Below are 17,440 nucleotides of genomic sequence, written 5' to 3'. Positions count from 1 at the left end.
TGAATAGATCTGAAATGCCCTTTTCCATGTAACTGGGTTCCTGCTAATTTGATCGCATATAAAGTAATGTATGAAGTAACTGTGGGTTAATATTCATTAGCTGATGATCCATTAAAGGTCCCATATTATATAAAGTGAGATTTCCATGTCTTTTTTGATTGTAAATCAGGTGTAGGTTCTATATTAATACTATGAAAGTATCAAAGCGCTAATTCTACTGTAGAGACGACAAAAATGTGCTCAGAATTTCTGAGCCACTCTTTCAAGGTGAAAAATGTTCACTTGCCTCATTCTTCTTATGTGTATATACTGTTGTCATCTGAATTCACTGAAATATGTCACAGATGTTTTGGATGTGAATGTAAGTTCTCCATTATGTTTCTTGACCACAGGTCTGGATCACATGACGTTGTGACGGGAAAACAACAGTCCTCCTCCTCCTCCCCATCACCACAGCCTCCTTCACCAAGCAGGTAATGACACATCTGCACACATACAGAAAAACAAATCCGAAAGAAAAGAAGGCTACACTGCATGATTGAATGACTAGGAGCCTAAACTGTGTGTGTGAATTAGGACTGGTATCTGCGTTAATGTCTATTTTTACACTGCTGTGTTTCTGTGTAGGTGTGTTAGTGGGAAGAGACTATGTTCTGGCTGTTCTCAGCCTCTGGGAAAAGGAGCCGCCATGATCATCGATACACTGGGACTGTTTTTCCACATACAGTGTTTCAAGGTACTGTATTTTTAGGCACTAGTACACACATGCACATTAATTAAGAAACTTCATACTTTATTTTGCTTTGTATGGGAGCAGCATTTGGCTTCTGTATAAAGCTTTTGATGATGTACAAAGTTTGCTAAAGCATGTTTACTACAACACAATTATCTCCACGATAGTGAATGTGCATAAAAAAGATGGCTTATATATAAAACACAAAAATCATCTCGTGTTTGTATGACACTTTTATCCATTTGAGAGGTTGTCTAAAACATCCTTTCTACGATTCATGTTAGTCATTCACTGTATTTCTCACCTCAGTGTGGAGTGTGTGACGGGCAGCTTGGTGACGCCACTGCAGGGACTGACGTAAGGATTCGTAATGGACTGTTGAGCTGTCATGAGTGCTATATTGCATCTCGAGGTGAGAAAACACACACACACAAAGACACACAGACTAACACACAATGGAACACACACATTTATTTCCTCTTACATTAGTCATGAGTATCATCTTTCAACTACATTCATATACTTAAAAAGACGAAGGACGTGCAAGGTGCAACCTGCTTCTTACCCCACATTCAGGATGGGCAAGTTTTTCAAAGTTATTAGCACTGTTAAACTCAACAACCGCTTTGGTCACACTCTTCACATCTCCTCCAAATGCACATGAAAGCGCACTTCATCTCCATCTCTGACTAAAGAGGAGACTCATGCTCTAACTCTTACTTTGACCAGTATCAATGAGACACAGTTATTAGCTTACTTTGTATGTAGTATTAAAAATCTGAAATTTTACTTTGTGAACCCTGCAGAAACCCTGATATGAAGGGAACTTGCAGCTCTGCCTATTTTGACATCTGCAGTATATAGACCTTCAGAAAACTGCAAAACCTGTCTGACACTGCCTACCTCATATGGAGTATTTAAAAGGACTTTTTACTGCTTTCACACTTTTTCTAAAGACTTTTGAAGTTTATATTGGCCTAACCCTAACTCCTTCTCTAATCTAAACCTAATTCTAAACTTTACCGATTAATATAAACTGCCCTAACCTTAAAAAAGTGAGGTTAATAGACTAAGCAAACTGACATAAACTCACTGTCTTTGTTTTAAAGGTCTGAGAAGCTGGCTTCAACAAATTAGTAAATAAAAGTTAAAAGTCTTTCCTGATTAGGCTATACAGCCTGATATCAATTTCTCACTGCTGGGAGTACACGTCCGCATTTTTGAGAAGCTCACATAGCCTGACAGCATCATATTCACCAAAGACACCAGATTAACAATCTTGATGATCTTTGGCTCAAAATTACATTTGGCATTAATTAGCTTACAACTAGCTCGAATCACTCAGTGAATGATGCTGTAGCTGTTTTTATGGAGAGAATTGATGCAGGTTGTTACTTCCACACAATTCAACACATTACCACTTCTGGTGTACTTTAGATGGACTTGAAAAGACAAGATAACAGAGTCGGAGCGTGTCCTCGTTGCTAAAACACATAAGTTCAATAAGTTATGAGAGCAGGCTGTTGTATAGACGTTAATGTGTTGTTGTGCGTGTGTGTGTGTTTGTGTGTGTATGTGCAGGCAGGGGACAGCCCACCACCCTATGATGACCTGCATTAGAACTGGAACCCCACCATCACCACCACAGTCTGTGATTGGGCGGAGAACGATTCTAGAACCTTGAATCACATTCTGGAACCTTCTTGGAATCTCTGCAGAACTTCGGAATCATCATTTCTTTTCCCCTTTTTTCCTGAAATGCACAAACAGCTTTATGGATGTTGCTGAGAGCAGAACTGGACTGATATATGGACTAAATGGCACAACATCACATGCAGTACAGTACAGTGTGTGCTTCGTAACTGTACACATGTAAACACTTCTTTTTCATATGTGTAGCATGCACATAATCAAGAAATCAGTGTGTTTAGGCCTTTGCACATCCATACTTAGCACAGTCAAGACACTAAAATAAGGACCTGTTCTGTCACAAGCTAGACATGTTACACTACAAGCTAATCTCTACTGTCTTTAACACAATACAGTCTCAAACTCTTGATTCATTAACCCCAGCTTCTGCACCGATCGTGTGACTCCACTCTCTGAGTGTGTTGTAAACTGGTTTGGGTTGGATAACCTGAAGTAGCTTGACCATTATAATGCCTTACTCATCATACTTTGTCATTCATTTTGGGTTTTGTGTTTACAGATTTGCATGAAAGAAGAACATATATAAGTTATTGTGAGTATTGCTCAGATGGATAGTGCGAGTTTGACATAGGTTGGTATCTTCTAAGTGGCTGAACTTTAACTTTCCTCTTGTATGTTGTACATCATCATGATATTTTCTGAAGTTTTGGAAATATGGCAAACTTACACAAGCTTTTTCTTTATATTTCATTGTACAAGAATGGGAATGCATTATATTAAGTAATAATACTTTGAATTTTAAATATTTTCCCTTTAAGATGTTTTAGCAATTGTTTATTCTCATATACTGACTGCATCCGAATCAGTGCCTTAGGTAATGAATGTGAGGGCTAGTGTACTTTCTGTGCGGGAGTATTTCCCACTCACAGACCTCTGGGTCTCGGCACATTGTGTGCGTGTGTGTTATGACTGTGTGTGCATGCGTGTATGAAATCATGCATGTAGGTATGTATGCAATGTGTGATTTGACTTGAAGCACAGTTCCATACCAGCAAAAAAAAAAAAGTTAAATGGATCAGCCGCTCCTAATCACCTTCTGTTCGCTTCCACCCTTTCCCATGAGCTAAACCAATGACACAGTTATTTGCTGCTTCCCTGTTTATTACCCCCTGATATTATATCAGTTCACAATGTCCTAAAATCTCTCCTTGTCTGCCTCTATCACAAGTGTTGCCTCCCCAGAGTCTGAGCTGAATTCCTCTCTGTTATTGCCTCTATCTGGACACCTGACAGCGTCTTCATCACTCAGACGAATAGATGGCCTAGTTCATTGTATTTTATAGCAAGTGTATGTTTATCAATAAAATATTTTAAATGGGATGCTTCCTTTTTTTTTTCTTTGAGTTTTCTTTCATAAAAATGAGCCCAAGGTTTCTCCAAAATAATTGTCAAAGCTGTCAAATAATTGTAGTGGAAGTACAAATATAAAGTACAATATTCCCTTCTGAAATGTAGTGAGGTAGAAGTACAAAGTAGTATTGAATGTAAATACTCAAGTAATATAACTTCCATCACTGCCTACACAACACCAGACATTAGATCAGACGTTGTGTAGAGCGCTGTTGTGTTTGCATTTTTTAGAAAATAGCATACAGTATGTTGTAGGTCTATTCAGTCACAAATGACAAAGACCTGTGTGAAACACATATTGTGTGTTCAGTACTACATGACCCCCAATTTACTGTGTGTGATGAAATGTGTGGATTGAGGAATATTCAATTCAGAAGCACAAATCTGAAATATGAGGACCAGGTAATAAAGCACCTAAAGGCGATTATTATGTCAGTTGATAATGATGTTATGCTTTGGTGGTGTGTACCCTTCAACATTTTTTGTAATTAAGCTTAGCACAAACTAGTTGATAAGCAGTAATCCTGGAGTTTTTGTTAAATTTCTTGTTGGGCCTCTATTGATGCAGACCACCTGTCAGTTTCATTGTTGCCCTAGACAGTCAGTGGCCAACAAATGAGTAAGCTGATGAGTTGATTAGTTGATAGACAGAAAATGAATGTCAATAGAAGTTTTTGTTAATTGACTGATTGCTTTTAATTTTTAAAGCAAAATTATGAAAAATTCACTTGTATGTGTATGTATGAATTGTATGAATAACATATTCAGATTCAGATATTAAAATTGGACTTCAGGGTGCATTTTTAACTATTTTACCTTTTTTGTTTACTATTTTCTGACATTTTATATACTGAACAATCAGTTGATCATTAAAGACAACAACTGCTAACTAAGCCTTGAGCATCTGCGTCAATATCATGATGAGGCTCTGCCGGAACCATTGTGCTAGGAACCAGTTCGACATAGAACGGGACCAGAAAATGGGGAAACCGGAAGTTTACAAATATAAGCTTGCCCGCCCCTTTCACTGATAGTATGTAAGCTAATGTTTGTTGTTTTTTTATTTTCATTTTCTTCAAAAACGTAGAAATATCCAAACAAAATGGACTCGAAGGGACGCTTGCTTGCAGTAAGTACAAGTCATTGAACGATAACTGGTTAATATGTCAACGCTTAGTTTGTTCGGTAGTTAGCCCAGGAGCTAGTAAGATCTGACAGCTGGTCTAAAGTACGACTGTAATCTGTTTTTTTATGTAGGATAGTTGTCTTTCCCATATTATCAGACTAAAAGAGTATCAGCCCTACATAGCATTAACACGCACTAAAATCTGCATTTGTAGATCTTGTGGTTTTTCAGTTGTTTTCCTGTTTTGGTTATGTTTTATATTGAAGATCATTGCGGTGCAGACTGTAGATTAATCTCAACAGTTTCTCTTTCAGAGGTTAGTCACACACAGATCTTATAAACTGACCCGCTAGCTGGGTTTTTTTTTGTTTTTTTGTTTTTTTTTTTGCTGCTCTCAATCTTGAATTGACTAATTTATTGATGGTGTTTTGGGTCGAGTTTAGTCAATTGGTCGTTTTTATAAGGAATGAGCCATTAGACATTACTGAAAAATGATGAAACAATATGCTTCGATCTTCAAGACGTACTACATTTTATGAGATATCTTGGTATGACGGCATTTATGTGTTAGCTTGTGATAATACTGCAAGCTAGTGCTGCAACAGTTCGTCCATTAATCGATTAGTTGCTCGCCAAAAAAAAAAAAAAATCTGCAGCTATTTTGATAACTGGGGTCATATTTCAAGCAAAGCTGTTAAACATTTACTGGTTCCAGCTTCTCAAATGTGCAAATTTGAAGCTTTTGTTAGTCATATATGCACACAATATAATATAGCTGTGTCATACCATCTGTCTTTACAAAACTCATAATGTTCAGTTTTTTGGGACATTGCTGGAAATGTGTACACTCAGTTATGTGCTTATTACTTAGGTCACAGTTAGAGTTGGTGTTTGTGTAGACTACATTATATTCATCATATTCAGAGGTGTTTCAAACGTTTATGTCCACTCTATTTACCTACATAAGGGGGTCAAGAGACACCTTTGAATATAATGCAACACCTTTAACTATGCTTGCTGCTAAAATATGTAATTACATAAACACCTCTATAACAGTGTCAACAAAAACTAAACATTATAGGCATTAGAAAAGTATAATGTAGTAGTTTATATACAGTATGTATAAAATTTCTGCAAGAACTGTTAGTATAATAGTATAATAATATGGTTTATTTCAGCAGGCTGGCACCTCAGTAGATATGACACGGAGTATAGAGGAAGATTCTTTGGTGGATGGACCTCTGATCTCTGCTGACGCCCTCCACTCTGCCATCAGAAGACAGTTTCAGACTGTGCCAACACACTGCCATGCAGGCCTGCTGTCCCTGCTGCATGTATGATGTGCACTTGCAGACACACACACACACACACACACACACACACACACACACACACACTTTGTGTTTTCATGCATATTCCCCAATATCATCAGAAACCTGACCTTGTAAACATTTGTACAAAGTCAGTTAACACAGAAAAGGCTTGTTTTTTTCTGCTGGGGAAACTGAATTACATGTGATTAAATAAAAATCAAACCAAAACAAAACCGAAATAACAGTTGCATTTGGAAATATAGTGCTGAAAGAACAATAATTTTAATGATGATTACCTTTTTTATTTTATGACATTTTATAGACATAAGAACTAATTGATTCATTAGGAAAATAATTGGCAGATTAATCAATATTGAAAGTAAATGTTAGTTGCAGCCCTAGAGTAAATGTAAATTGAAACTTTATTTTCAGTCCTTTTAGATAATCTCGCCAACGTAGCACATGTAAAGGCATTTTTCTAACCTGTCTTCTTAACTCTGTTACTCACTTTTTATTTTATATGTATAACAGTAGCGATAGTATGTGCTGGTCTGATACATCTGTCTCACTTCCACTTCTCTCTTCTTCTTTTCAGATTGTGTATGTTGTGTTGTCAGTGTGTGTGTCCGTGCTGTGTGTGTTGAAATTTGGTCAGGTAGAGGTGTGTGCGAGTGTTTTGCGTAATGTGTCAGGTGACAGTGTCATTGTGTTTGGGAAGGTGTGTTTGTGGGTGCTGGTGCTGGTGGTCACACAGTGTGTGCAGCACCATCACAGTCAAGCCAGAAGGAGAGGATACCTGCGGTTTTACAGAGAGACACAAGGACTGAATCACCTGCCTCTTACCGTTCACTCTGCAGGTTCGACTGCACACACGTTGTCCCTTTACTGCCCATGTAGGGGCCAGTTTTCTCCACAAGGTGGAAGTAATGATACAGGAAAAATGTTTCTTTTGTTGTGTTGCAGGGAATGTTTTGGTGTTGGTTGTTCTGGCCGCTAGATTATCATCAGCTGTGCAAACCTACATGCTGCTCAGCATCCTGGGGTTGGAACTCTTGGTGGCAGTGCCATGCTTGTTCTATTACGCAGGTAAACTGATCTCAGTTATCATTTGTTTAGTGTTGAAACGTATTGCTCTGTGATTCCAGACAGACATTTTTTAAACAGCATTATTTCTGCAAACTTTTATGTGGTTGAGTCAAGTTTTACTGCATTATTTTTTTCTTATTCATGGACATGCATCCTTGTCTTTACGGCCAAATCATAAACCCCTTATTCCCACCTCTGCAAGCCACACGCCCACCTACCCATATGTACATGCATCCACACACCCATCTCTTTTCCCAGTTCCACACTACCACCCCCTTTGCACCAGGAGACCTGCTAAAAAAGACAGTAACATTTGAGTAAAAAAGATACATATCTCAATTAAGTTTATATCAGAATACAACCGCGTGGAATTTATAAACAAAGACAATCTTTTTTTTTTGTATTAAATTTATCAAATGTGGACAAAACAAGACATTTGAAGACGTCGCCTTGGGCGCCTTTTTATGATACATATTATATTATATATTCTATTATGTAATGATAAAAATACGACATTAACTACAAAAAAAACTTTCTCCTTCTCATAATAAAGACAGAATGTCACATATCCACATTTTGAAAGTATGGTATTTGCTCAACTTCCAATACCACAGCTTTTCTCTGTGAGTTATTTGCTTTGAGTTTGAATGGTACCCTTTCAAAGCTGGAAGTCCAGTTTGGAGAAACTAATGAGAAGACAGGACCAAAATGAAACAAGGTTATACCTCAAATGTAATGGGTTCACAGAAGGATATATTTGATCTAACCTGTCATTACTGTAAGTCTGTGAACTGAATCATTTCATACCTTTGACTGATACAGTCATCTTCCGCTCCTCTCCCATTTCCCTTATGCTGGAATAGATCAGTGTTTTTGGTTTATCATTCATGCCTGACAAGTGAGACCTTTGTCCAGTCAGTTCACATCTAATAGTTTACAATATAGTTAGGTGTGTTTCTGTTTTAGTGTTGCCGCATCGTTCATGCCTATGGATGATGGTAGTTATATCAGAAGTGATATATGGAGAGACACACCCTACAGATTACATTACACACAAACACACACACACACACACACACACACACACACACACACTACCCCCACTCTCAATCTGAGCACATTCGCATCACAATACCTGCCCTGCCCTTTTCAGACTCGACAGCATGACAATCAACCATTCAGCTCCCTGTCCTCCCTCCTCTCTCCCCCTCTGTCTGCTGATCTGATTTTTTTTTCTTTTACTTCCGATACAAACACCAAGCAATCTTTTCGGGATGATACCCATACCTACGCTTCTACTGTCTTTTTCTCTCTGCCCTAGAGCTCAATAACCAACTTTGGTAGCTTTGTTGAAATGGCCTTAGGCTGCAGTAACATACTGTAACCATTCACTGGATTTGTTGTGAAAAAGTCACAGCAATAGTGAGAATAAATAACCCAAAAGCATGTGGGAAAGCAGTGAAATACATTTGCATTGCATGTTTGGACAGCCCTCTCAAATATGATAAAACCACAAGTCAATCAATTTTTTTGCAAATATTTCTTCCTTTAAAGCCTTTGGGCAATACAGCTTGAAGTTTGGACTTGTTGAAAAGTCCCAGTGTACTAATGTGTGAAAATGTCAAACTGATATAACTAAGCTGAACCAAGCTCATGAGTTAAGTGCTATTTTGCAGCTGGCTCTCATATTTCTGAATTCTGAGCTTCGATCATCACAAATAAAGAACAGAAGCACTGGACAGTATCATGAAATTCTCCAGTGGAGACATTTGTAATTATCCCCAGCGTGATCTGTGCACATGCTTCAGATAAAACAGGTGACACCTCACATGCTGAGAAGTTGGTCAGGCTGTGGCAGTCACGATATCATCCATTACAATCAGCCAAATTACAAGTCACTGCTGTGTTACAATGGTTTTTAAAGAACATTCCTTCATATGATTCAGCTCAATGTCTTTTGTTATTTTCGTATTGAATTATGTGTGAGTTTAGGTTCTCATTATTAAATGTCATCCCTACAGCACATTTTCTTTATCCCTTTATCACCTGCTTTACTTATCTTACTGGTGTAAAACTTTATTCTTTTCTATTCTTCTTCCTATTTTGCATTTATAAGCACTGATCATTTAACAGAAGGTTTATACCACACCATAGTGTAGCTGAAAGCAGAATTTATTATTGTGTATTATTAATGGATAGCATCCGTCAACTTCTCTGATCTGTTAGGACTATTTTATATTATTACACCTGTATTTTACTATATTGTTATCAATTATCTGTTTATATACCAGCCTCACTTATGGAAGAGTAATAGTTGTTGACAGAAACATGAATAAACACTTAAATAGACTTACAACTACAGTCTGGTATATTTTAAACCATTTATTCATTTTTCAATAAACTGGCTGTAAAGGCTGAATGGGGGGAAAGTGTCGCAGGCCACTCAAAAACTTTGCAGCATCCCTGTATTCCTCACAGAAACATTGTGAACTTAAAAAAAAAACAGAAATCACTCAGCTTGTTGTTTGACTGGCATGTTATTCTATAACAGGGCTTTAAAATATTTCAGTAAAAATCATGAACTTCGTGTGATACCAACGCCTATGTATGATGGAAAAACCTTTCAGAAAAACACCTGAAAATCCCAGTTTACTATTTGATGTCCATCACATTAGGCTACATGGTAATAGGACGTCCGACTTCAGATTAGGGGTATGAAACCTCAGCCCACTGTGAGTACAGACTGAAATCCCTCTGTAGCGCTGAAAATAAAAAAACGACACGCAACAAAACTACACATTTTAGGTGATATTTTACTGTTCTTTTACAGCTGCTTTGTTTTAAGATGAGATGCATTTGAGAAGTGTGGATGATTTCATTAAATAGAGCTTAAAGTTTGGAAAAATACGTTTTTGAATTCCTCAAAACAATTACACAATTATATCATATTGGCAGCAGTGGTACAAAACTCAGTTTCAGAAATCATTGTAACAAATCTTTCGTTTTGTTTGGCATAAAAATGACCAAAAATACTTCATTGTTATAGACAATAGAGAGATGAAAGAAAATGAGTGAGGGAGATGCAACAAAGGTCCCCGGTCGGACTTGGACTGGGGACATTGTGGTTCACAGTCGGCATCTTAACTGCTGAACTACAGGGAGTCCACATTGACTTAGTAATTATTCTGTTTCTTAAAGATTGATTTAGACAACTAATGTGTTATTGCAATATTTAAGAAATGCCACTGCATGTTAACACAGTGCTAACATGATAAATAAACAGTATATATTGGTTATTGCCCAGAATGTTTGGTGTCTGTCAGCGTGTAAAGGAAAACTGCTGTTAAAGATGCTCTATCAGAGGATATTGATATTGAAGAATGTGTATTGAAAGGAAATCCATATTAAAGGTGTGTTTGGCCGCTGAAGGGCACAGATTGGAGATGGAGATACTACAGAGGCAAGGAGAGAAGATAAGAGGCATTAGGATTTAACCTAGCCAAAGGGTAGCTCTGAGCCCACTCCACCCAAACACAAGGAGACACACACTTACACACACACACACTCACACACACATTGTCCCTGTGTTTACAGTGAGGGTGATCCAGTGTGTGAGGAGGGTACCTCTGTTCACCCGTTGCATTCCTGCTCAGATCAGTGCAGTCAGGCACGACGCAAACTGAGCGACGCCTCGCAGCACAAACCTTTTAAACCGCTAACGCAAACTCACAGACACACACTCCAACTGAGACATAGTCAAGTTGACACCAGTGGGATCACGAAAAGAAAAGAAAAACTGTCTTTTTAGAGGGGACAGTGAGGGAGAGATATAATGCCTGCAGCTATGAAGTCCATACAGGAAGGCCTCGTTCAACTTCTCTTTGAAGTGCGTGCTGATTGTAAGTGTGTGTGTGAGTGCCCGTGTGTGTGTCTTTGAGGTTTTCTGTATGTTTCTGCCTCTCTCATTTTAACATGAATACACTCTCCTCTATAGACCTCCATGCACATCAAAGCCATGCCTTGGCCTTCAAAGGCTAAACTTAGAATACATCTCTCTCCTCTGCCTGGTCAGAACTTAGTGTAAGCACTGCAGGGCACGGGGTCCAAACACACACACACGCACACACACACACACGCACACACACACACACACAGATACAGATACCTACAGATAACCTCTCATGCACAAACCCCATGTACTGTGTGAGACAGGAGAAGCAATAAAGTGGAGGGACATGTTCAGTGTACGTGCAGACATTCATAGTATTGATTATAAATACCTGACCATTGTCATTCACACTTGTTTCTGAACTGTGTCTGTGCTAGGGGTGGAGGGTATGTACAAAATGAACATTAGGATAGGTAATAAAAGTATCACTACTCAGAGTCACGGTTGTCACGTAGCAAATATCATGTTCATCTCATTAAGTGATTTTTTTTTTTCCCAAGAGCAAAACCTATGATTTAAACTCTCAGTAAAATTTAGCTTACATATCTGCTCATCATATCTACAGATCTATGCCAACTGTAAACCACAATGAGTATTTTGTAGCAACACGATTGCAGAGGCACGTTGATGTTTTACGAGCGTTAGGGGTCAGTATTGTTTTTAAGCTGGGGATCTGGAGAAAACCTGCTTCACTTCAAAAACAATCTGGCTTAACTGGTCAGATTCAGTCAATTTATGATCAAAGACTGAACTGACTCACCTGTAATAAGTTAAGACTATTATAGGTTTACTGCTGTGAACCTGTAGTTAGTAACGCTGTGTCAGTTTTGCTTATAGTTATCATAGAAACCTGTTTATGAAAAAAGTTATAGCAATACCAGACCTATAAAAAGCCCATAACAGCATCGGGGTTGTGGTGTCACATGTTCAGCAGTTCACACCAACAACCCAAACAACTCATCTAGTGTCGTTTTCTACAGCCTGAAATGTGTTACATTGACCCAGGTCAGGCCAGTCCACAAGCCGTTATGCTCTAGAAGTACCAAAACTGTAACTGTTGACAAATTAGTCAGAAATAATTTTCTTAGTTTAGCATCCACACTCACGATTTTGAAGTGCAAACTATAGTTTTGGTCATTATTTACACAAAATTTGGTCTTTTTTCATCTAAATGGTTCAGAATTTCTAAAGTTGTGTTGCTCATTGTGGAACATACAGTACGTCTAATTAGTCTGAGGAGAAGCTAGAGCATCTCCTCAGGTTTGTCCTTGGAGCAAGTTTTTGAATCGTTAGACTTCAGTAGACTTCAGACTACTTAGAAGTAAAAGGTGATTTACACTGCTCTATTCAAAACTGAACATCAGTTCCTGTGGTCGTTGGGATCCATTTCCTTCCAGTTCTTTGATTTTCAACACGGGCACTGCATAGTTGTTGAACACTCTGTGTGCTGCCATTAGCTGTTATCACCTCTGGAGCTTCACTGTTATCACCTGGAAATGTGCACCTCTGGATGGGTGATTGAAGCTTGTCACATCTGAGAAGCACAGGTCTTAGCACTGTCTGTCCAGGTGTGCGAGTGTGTGAGAGTCACAGGGATGTGTGAAATGTGTCACTTCCTTTGCACTGCTCTGTCCATACATCCATCCATCCTGGTATCTCTATCTGTTTTTTTCCTGCCCCCTGCTGTAATACACTGAACTCCACAGACATCAGTCTGATTTAAGGAATTCCTGAACATCCTCACTGACCTCATCCAAACACTTCACCTTTTGTGTGCGTGTGTGCACTACTTCCTTGTATTTGTATTTGTATAATGTAGCATCAGACCTAGCAACAGTAGAAGTCAACAAGATATAGAAAAGGAAATACTAAATCCTAATCCTCATCATAGAAATGAATCCCATTATTATGTGGTAAAAAGATTTTTTTAAATCAAATTAATGAAATTTAGATCAAGTTTCATTCAACTGTTGTGTGTCAATTCCTAATTTATTTGTATAGCGCCAAATCATAATATACATTATCTCGAGGCACTTTACAGGGTAAGGTTGTGACCTTACTTTGTTATAGAGAAAAACCCAACAGTTCCCACAGAGAGCAAGCGCTTGGCAACAGGGGGGAGGAAAAACTCCCTTTTAACAGGAAGAAACCTCCAACAGAACCGGGCTCAGGGTGGGCAGCCGTCTGCCTCGACCAGTTGGGTTTAGGAGGAGAAAGAGAGGGTGGGGGGAGGAGAGAGGAGAAAAGAGAGAGAGAGAGACCAGGAACAGCTGTGTAGGTAATGGTGTTATCAATAATAATGATAGATAACAGTGGTTAATAGTAATGATGAGTAGTGGTAGATCTGGATCCCGCTGCTCCAGAGGCAGAGATAAAAACAATTGCAAGTAAAATTTAGTTAAAGAAACTTTGAAATAATGTATTTATATTCTATAAATTCACTACAGCAGGTTAAAAAATATACAGATCCCCTAATAAAAATTAGACCGATAGGATATGAGTTTGTTTCTGAAATGTCAGCCAGTACCACCGAAAAATATTGGTTGACACAGCTTCACTCATAAGTTTATTGGTTCTTTTTTGCTTGTTTTTAATGATGCTCATAAGCTACAAAGTTAACTGAGTGAAATGCATGTAAAGCAATGGACAAACATGGCACTAAGGTGGTAGATCATCAAAGTAAATCTATTTTCATAAATTATACATGTAATTGTCAATCCATAATTTTGTAGAGCTAAAAAGGTGCCTCCTACAGACTGCACTACATACTTTCCAGAAATGCATTTACCATATATATATGTGTGTGTGTGTGTGTGTGTGTGTGTGTGTGTGTGTGTGTGTGTGTGTGTGTGTGTGTGTGTGTGTGTGTGTGTGTGTGTGTGTGTGTGTGTTTTGTTTTTTTTTGTTTTTTGTTTTTTAATAATATGAAGTCAAGTTACTTGGTAAAACAGGTTTCTGTGAAAGTAAATGCTTATTTTTATTTTATTTTATTTTAACCTGGTTATTCTCAGTAATTTTTGTGCATGGAAACATTTATCCATTTGTGCCCTTTATTGAAAAATCTGGGGAAATGGTTGGATTCTGCCATGGTGGCATTCACTGTAAATATTTGACACCAATTTGCCTTTCTGTGTTGGCGTTTTCTGCAACAAACACTCAGCAAATGCAGGCTCATCATCACTATTCTTCTCTCCACCACACTCACTGCTCTGCCTCTCTGGAATGTCTTTCTCTCACACATACTTGCTTTCTATTTCTTTATTTACGCACACACACACACACACACACACACACACACACACACACACACACACACACACACAGAGTTTCAGGGCCTCATTATGCAGGAATGCACAGTATTTCTTTGGATTGAGTGTGAGTGTGGATACTGAGATGCTGCACTCTAGCAAAGCAAAGATAGTGCTCTTTAGAACCTCCCTGACAATTTCCTCTGGCTAATGACACTCAGTCTTATCAATACTCAGCCAGCTCCTCCCTCTGCCCTTCCTCACACACTCGGCCTGCATCCATACACACATACCACAGCCTTATCTCATTCAAACAGCACCGACATTCATCCCATATTTTGGCTGTGGCTCACCGCTACTGTATCCTCCACACTCACACCTTGCTGCTAACCCCACCCCTTGTGTAAAGGTGTATGTTTAGGGTGTGAGAATTAGAGGTTTGAGCGCAGGATATGACAGCCCATAAGGTCTAAGTGCAGGATATAACAGCCTGTGTGTGTTTAGGAGAGGGAGAGGGATGGAAAACAGTAAAAAAAACGAATGTTTGCTGTTTCTCACCTGATTACCGTTTGTAGGAAAAGCTCTCACTGCTCAATAGTGTCTGTGCGTCCTCATGTCCAAGTGACTCAAGATGTTTTGTTTGCATTTCTAGTCAAGGTGATGCGGTTCAACGGGGAGCGAGCTGCACCAGATGTGAGCCAAGAAGAGCATTCGCACACCTACAGTGTCACGAGTCTGCCAACTGAGACCGGCTTCAGGTAGATAGATTTCACTCAGCCACACACACCTGTCTCTCTCTAGCCCCTTTCAGACATGCTCCAGAGAGAGATATTAAATGTAGTACTTGGTCCATCTTCTTGAGAATACTGTAATAAATGTGCAATCTAGTCTCTCATGCAAAAAGAAAAGAAAATAAACTAAGAAATAATTAGATTGAGCAAATTTTAAGTTGTTAAGGATTTTCTTCTCATGTTAGATCCATCTCAAAAACATGTCTTCATTTTTCCCCTGTTGTTGTTTTTTAAGTTATACAGGCACTGTTTAGCCATATAGAACGAGGAGCTATTCTGTATAATGTCTGATAAACTGTGAAACCTATAACAACCTCATTTCTGTTCTCCAGCTGTACCATCGCTCCCTCTTGTTTACCAGATGCTGAATGTTGCACAGATGTTCTATTCATAATGTTACAAATCCCATGAAAACACCAAAACCAACAATGTGTTAGCACATTCATACGAAACATCTTAAAAAACTGTTGTTTTTAACAGTGCCCATATCCATGGTAATGACGGAAAAAGTGGAGTGTACATTTCTTTTACTGACTTTATGTCCACATTGTCCTTGATTTCATCCAGACTGAGATATGACACCATCCTTGTCATTTGCAGTGAAACAGATCCATTTCTGCCGTTTTCTGGAGAAAATCTCCCCCTTAGTCAGTTTTCCATCACATAAATATCCCATGCCATGTCTATCTATTGTCAAAGATAGGGAGGTATTTCTTTTTACATTTCAGTACAACTTCTCATGTCCTAAAATGTCTGTCTGTTAAGGTTAAATATGTATTCTCCCATAAAGTCTGTTGACCATTGCTGTGTTTTTAATAGTTTGGACAGCTATAGAGCTCTGGCACAGATGAATAAGCTTTAGACAGCCTTTGAACGGGCAATACTGTGCTAAATAGTGTGCTAAATAATACTTAAGATCTGTTCATTGTTAGTTTAATATTTATTTTGTGGATAATAAAGAAAAATATAGACCAGACTTATCTTTAAACAGACAGATGCAGCCAGCAATGTTACGGATTCCTGTCTAAATAGGGTGTATGTGTTATTTCTGTGTGTGTGTGTGTGACAGAGAGGGCTCCAGTCTGGAGGAGGTGGTGGAGAAGCAGGCCGACCTCATAGAGTACCTGAAACAGCACAACACCTTACTGAGCAAGAGGCTGCTCAACCTCACTGCTCAGCACTGACCACAGCCCGGCCCCCTCCTCCCCATGAGCCAGCCGACACCCTCTCTGGAGAAGACAGCGCTGTGGAGAAAGAGCCTGATCATTTTAACACTCGGAGAGGGGATCTATTTAACAGAAAGGACTAAAGCCATGAGAAACAGTGGATGAAAGACTAACGTAAGCAAATGCACCTGTATGCACAGACTGAGACAGAAGGGCATCCCACCTGAGATGGACAGATAACGCAGGAGGAGGTGAGCTGAAAGTGGAGGGCAGTTAAAGAGGAGAAGTGGGGGGAGGAGTCATGGGTCACAGATCAGAGGTGAGGGGTTTTTATCGCTCTTTTATGACCCCCAGTGACCCGTGTATGCTGCCGCTTGTGTTACTCTGAGAGAAACAGAGGAGGTGAAATTGTTTTAGAGATGATCTGCACTAAGGAGGGACTGAAAGAGCAGGAGATACAGGAGGGAGGTTATCACTTTTCAGGGTCAAACAAGAGAAAGAGCTCAAATAACACTGTAAAATGTCTCTAAGTGGTAGTTTTGTAAATACGTGTCATATGTGTAAATGCGCTGTTTTGGGTGATTTTTTTTTTCTATTCGTTCAATCAGTTTGTGTATTTGTGATCAGATTTCAATAAATCTTTAATATTCTCAAGTCTTGTTTATTTCATTTATGTTTAAAGCCTTTTCAGGATGAGAATTGACACGGGACTTTAGTGAAACCCAAGTAAGTGGCTTCTGTTTTGTGTTTTGAAAAGTGTTTATTTTGTAGAATGTACTGTAAGAGCTAAAAGAAAGAGCCCAAACAATAGAAACACTGCAGTGTCAACATAAGCTGGTGTGAATGCCTTTTCCCGCCTCACTTTTTCTGTGTTAAATTTCAACAGTCACGGGAATCTATGTTAACGAAATATCGAGGTCGTAATTTGAGCCCTTGGTGTTTGTTCCCCATTGTGATTCCTTAACGCT

The 17,440-nt window shown here is 38.8% G+C and overlaps 2 protein-coding genes across 7 annotated transcripts in view; both read left to right on the top strand.

Annotated features, from left to right (window-relative positions):
* LOC139636420 (LIM and calponin homology domains-containing protein 1-like) overlaps positions 1-3,763 on the top strand; it is a 28,783-nt gene extending 25,020 nt beyond the window's left edge. For all 5 annotated transcript variants that reach the window (XM_071504501.1, XM_071504503.1, XM_071504500.1 and 2 more), the window contains 4 exons: positions 393-473; positions 628-736; positions 1,043-1,145; positions 2,315-3,763. In XM_071504501.1, coding sequence (XP_071360602.1) covers positions 393-473; positions 628-736; positions 1,043-1,145; positions 2,315-2,340 — 319 coding nt within the window. In that variant the 3' untranslated portion in view covers positions 2,341-3,763. The remainder of the gene's footprint in view (positions 1-392; positions 474-627; positions 737-1,042; positions 1,146-2,314) is intronic.
* A 999-nt stretch (positions 3,764-4,762) lies between these two features.
* Positions 4,763-17,126, top strand: tmem192 (transmembrane protein 192). 2 transcript variants are annotated; one of them, XM_071505070.1, is made up of 6 exons: positions 4,763-4,922; positions 6,101-6,253; positions 6,828-7,089; positions 7,196-7,318; positions 15,168-15,273; positions 16,376-17,126. In XM_071505070.1, exons 1-6 carry the CDS (start codon positions 4,896-4,898, stop codon positions 16,488-16,490), a joined length of 786 nt encoding a protein of 261 aa, XP_071361171.1. In that variant the 5' UTR covers positions 4,763-4,895; the 3' UTR covers positions 16,491-17,126. The 2 variants fall into 2 exon arrangements, with proteins under 2 accessions (XP_071361171.1, XP_071361170.1); XM_071505069.1 differs by having other exon boundaries at positions 6,098-6,253.
* Positions 17,127-17,440: the final 314 nt, after the last annotated feature.

The sequence above is a fragment of the Trachinotus anak genome, unplaced genomic scaffold (genome assembly GCF_046630095.1).
Source record: "Trachinotus anak isolate AG129_WGS33_773 ecotype Australia unplaced genomic scaffold, CSIRO_AGI_Tana_v1 ptg000019l, whole genome shotgun sequence".
Lineage (NCBI taxonomy): Eukaryota > Metazoa > Chordata > Actinopteri > Carangiformes > Carangidae > Trachinotus > Trachinotus anak.
The sequence above is the reverse complement of the archived record's forward strand: the minus strand, read 5'-3'. Positions and strand labels throughout refer to the sequence as shown.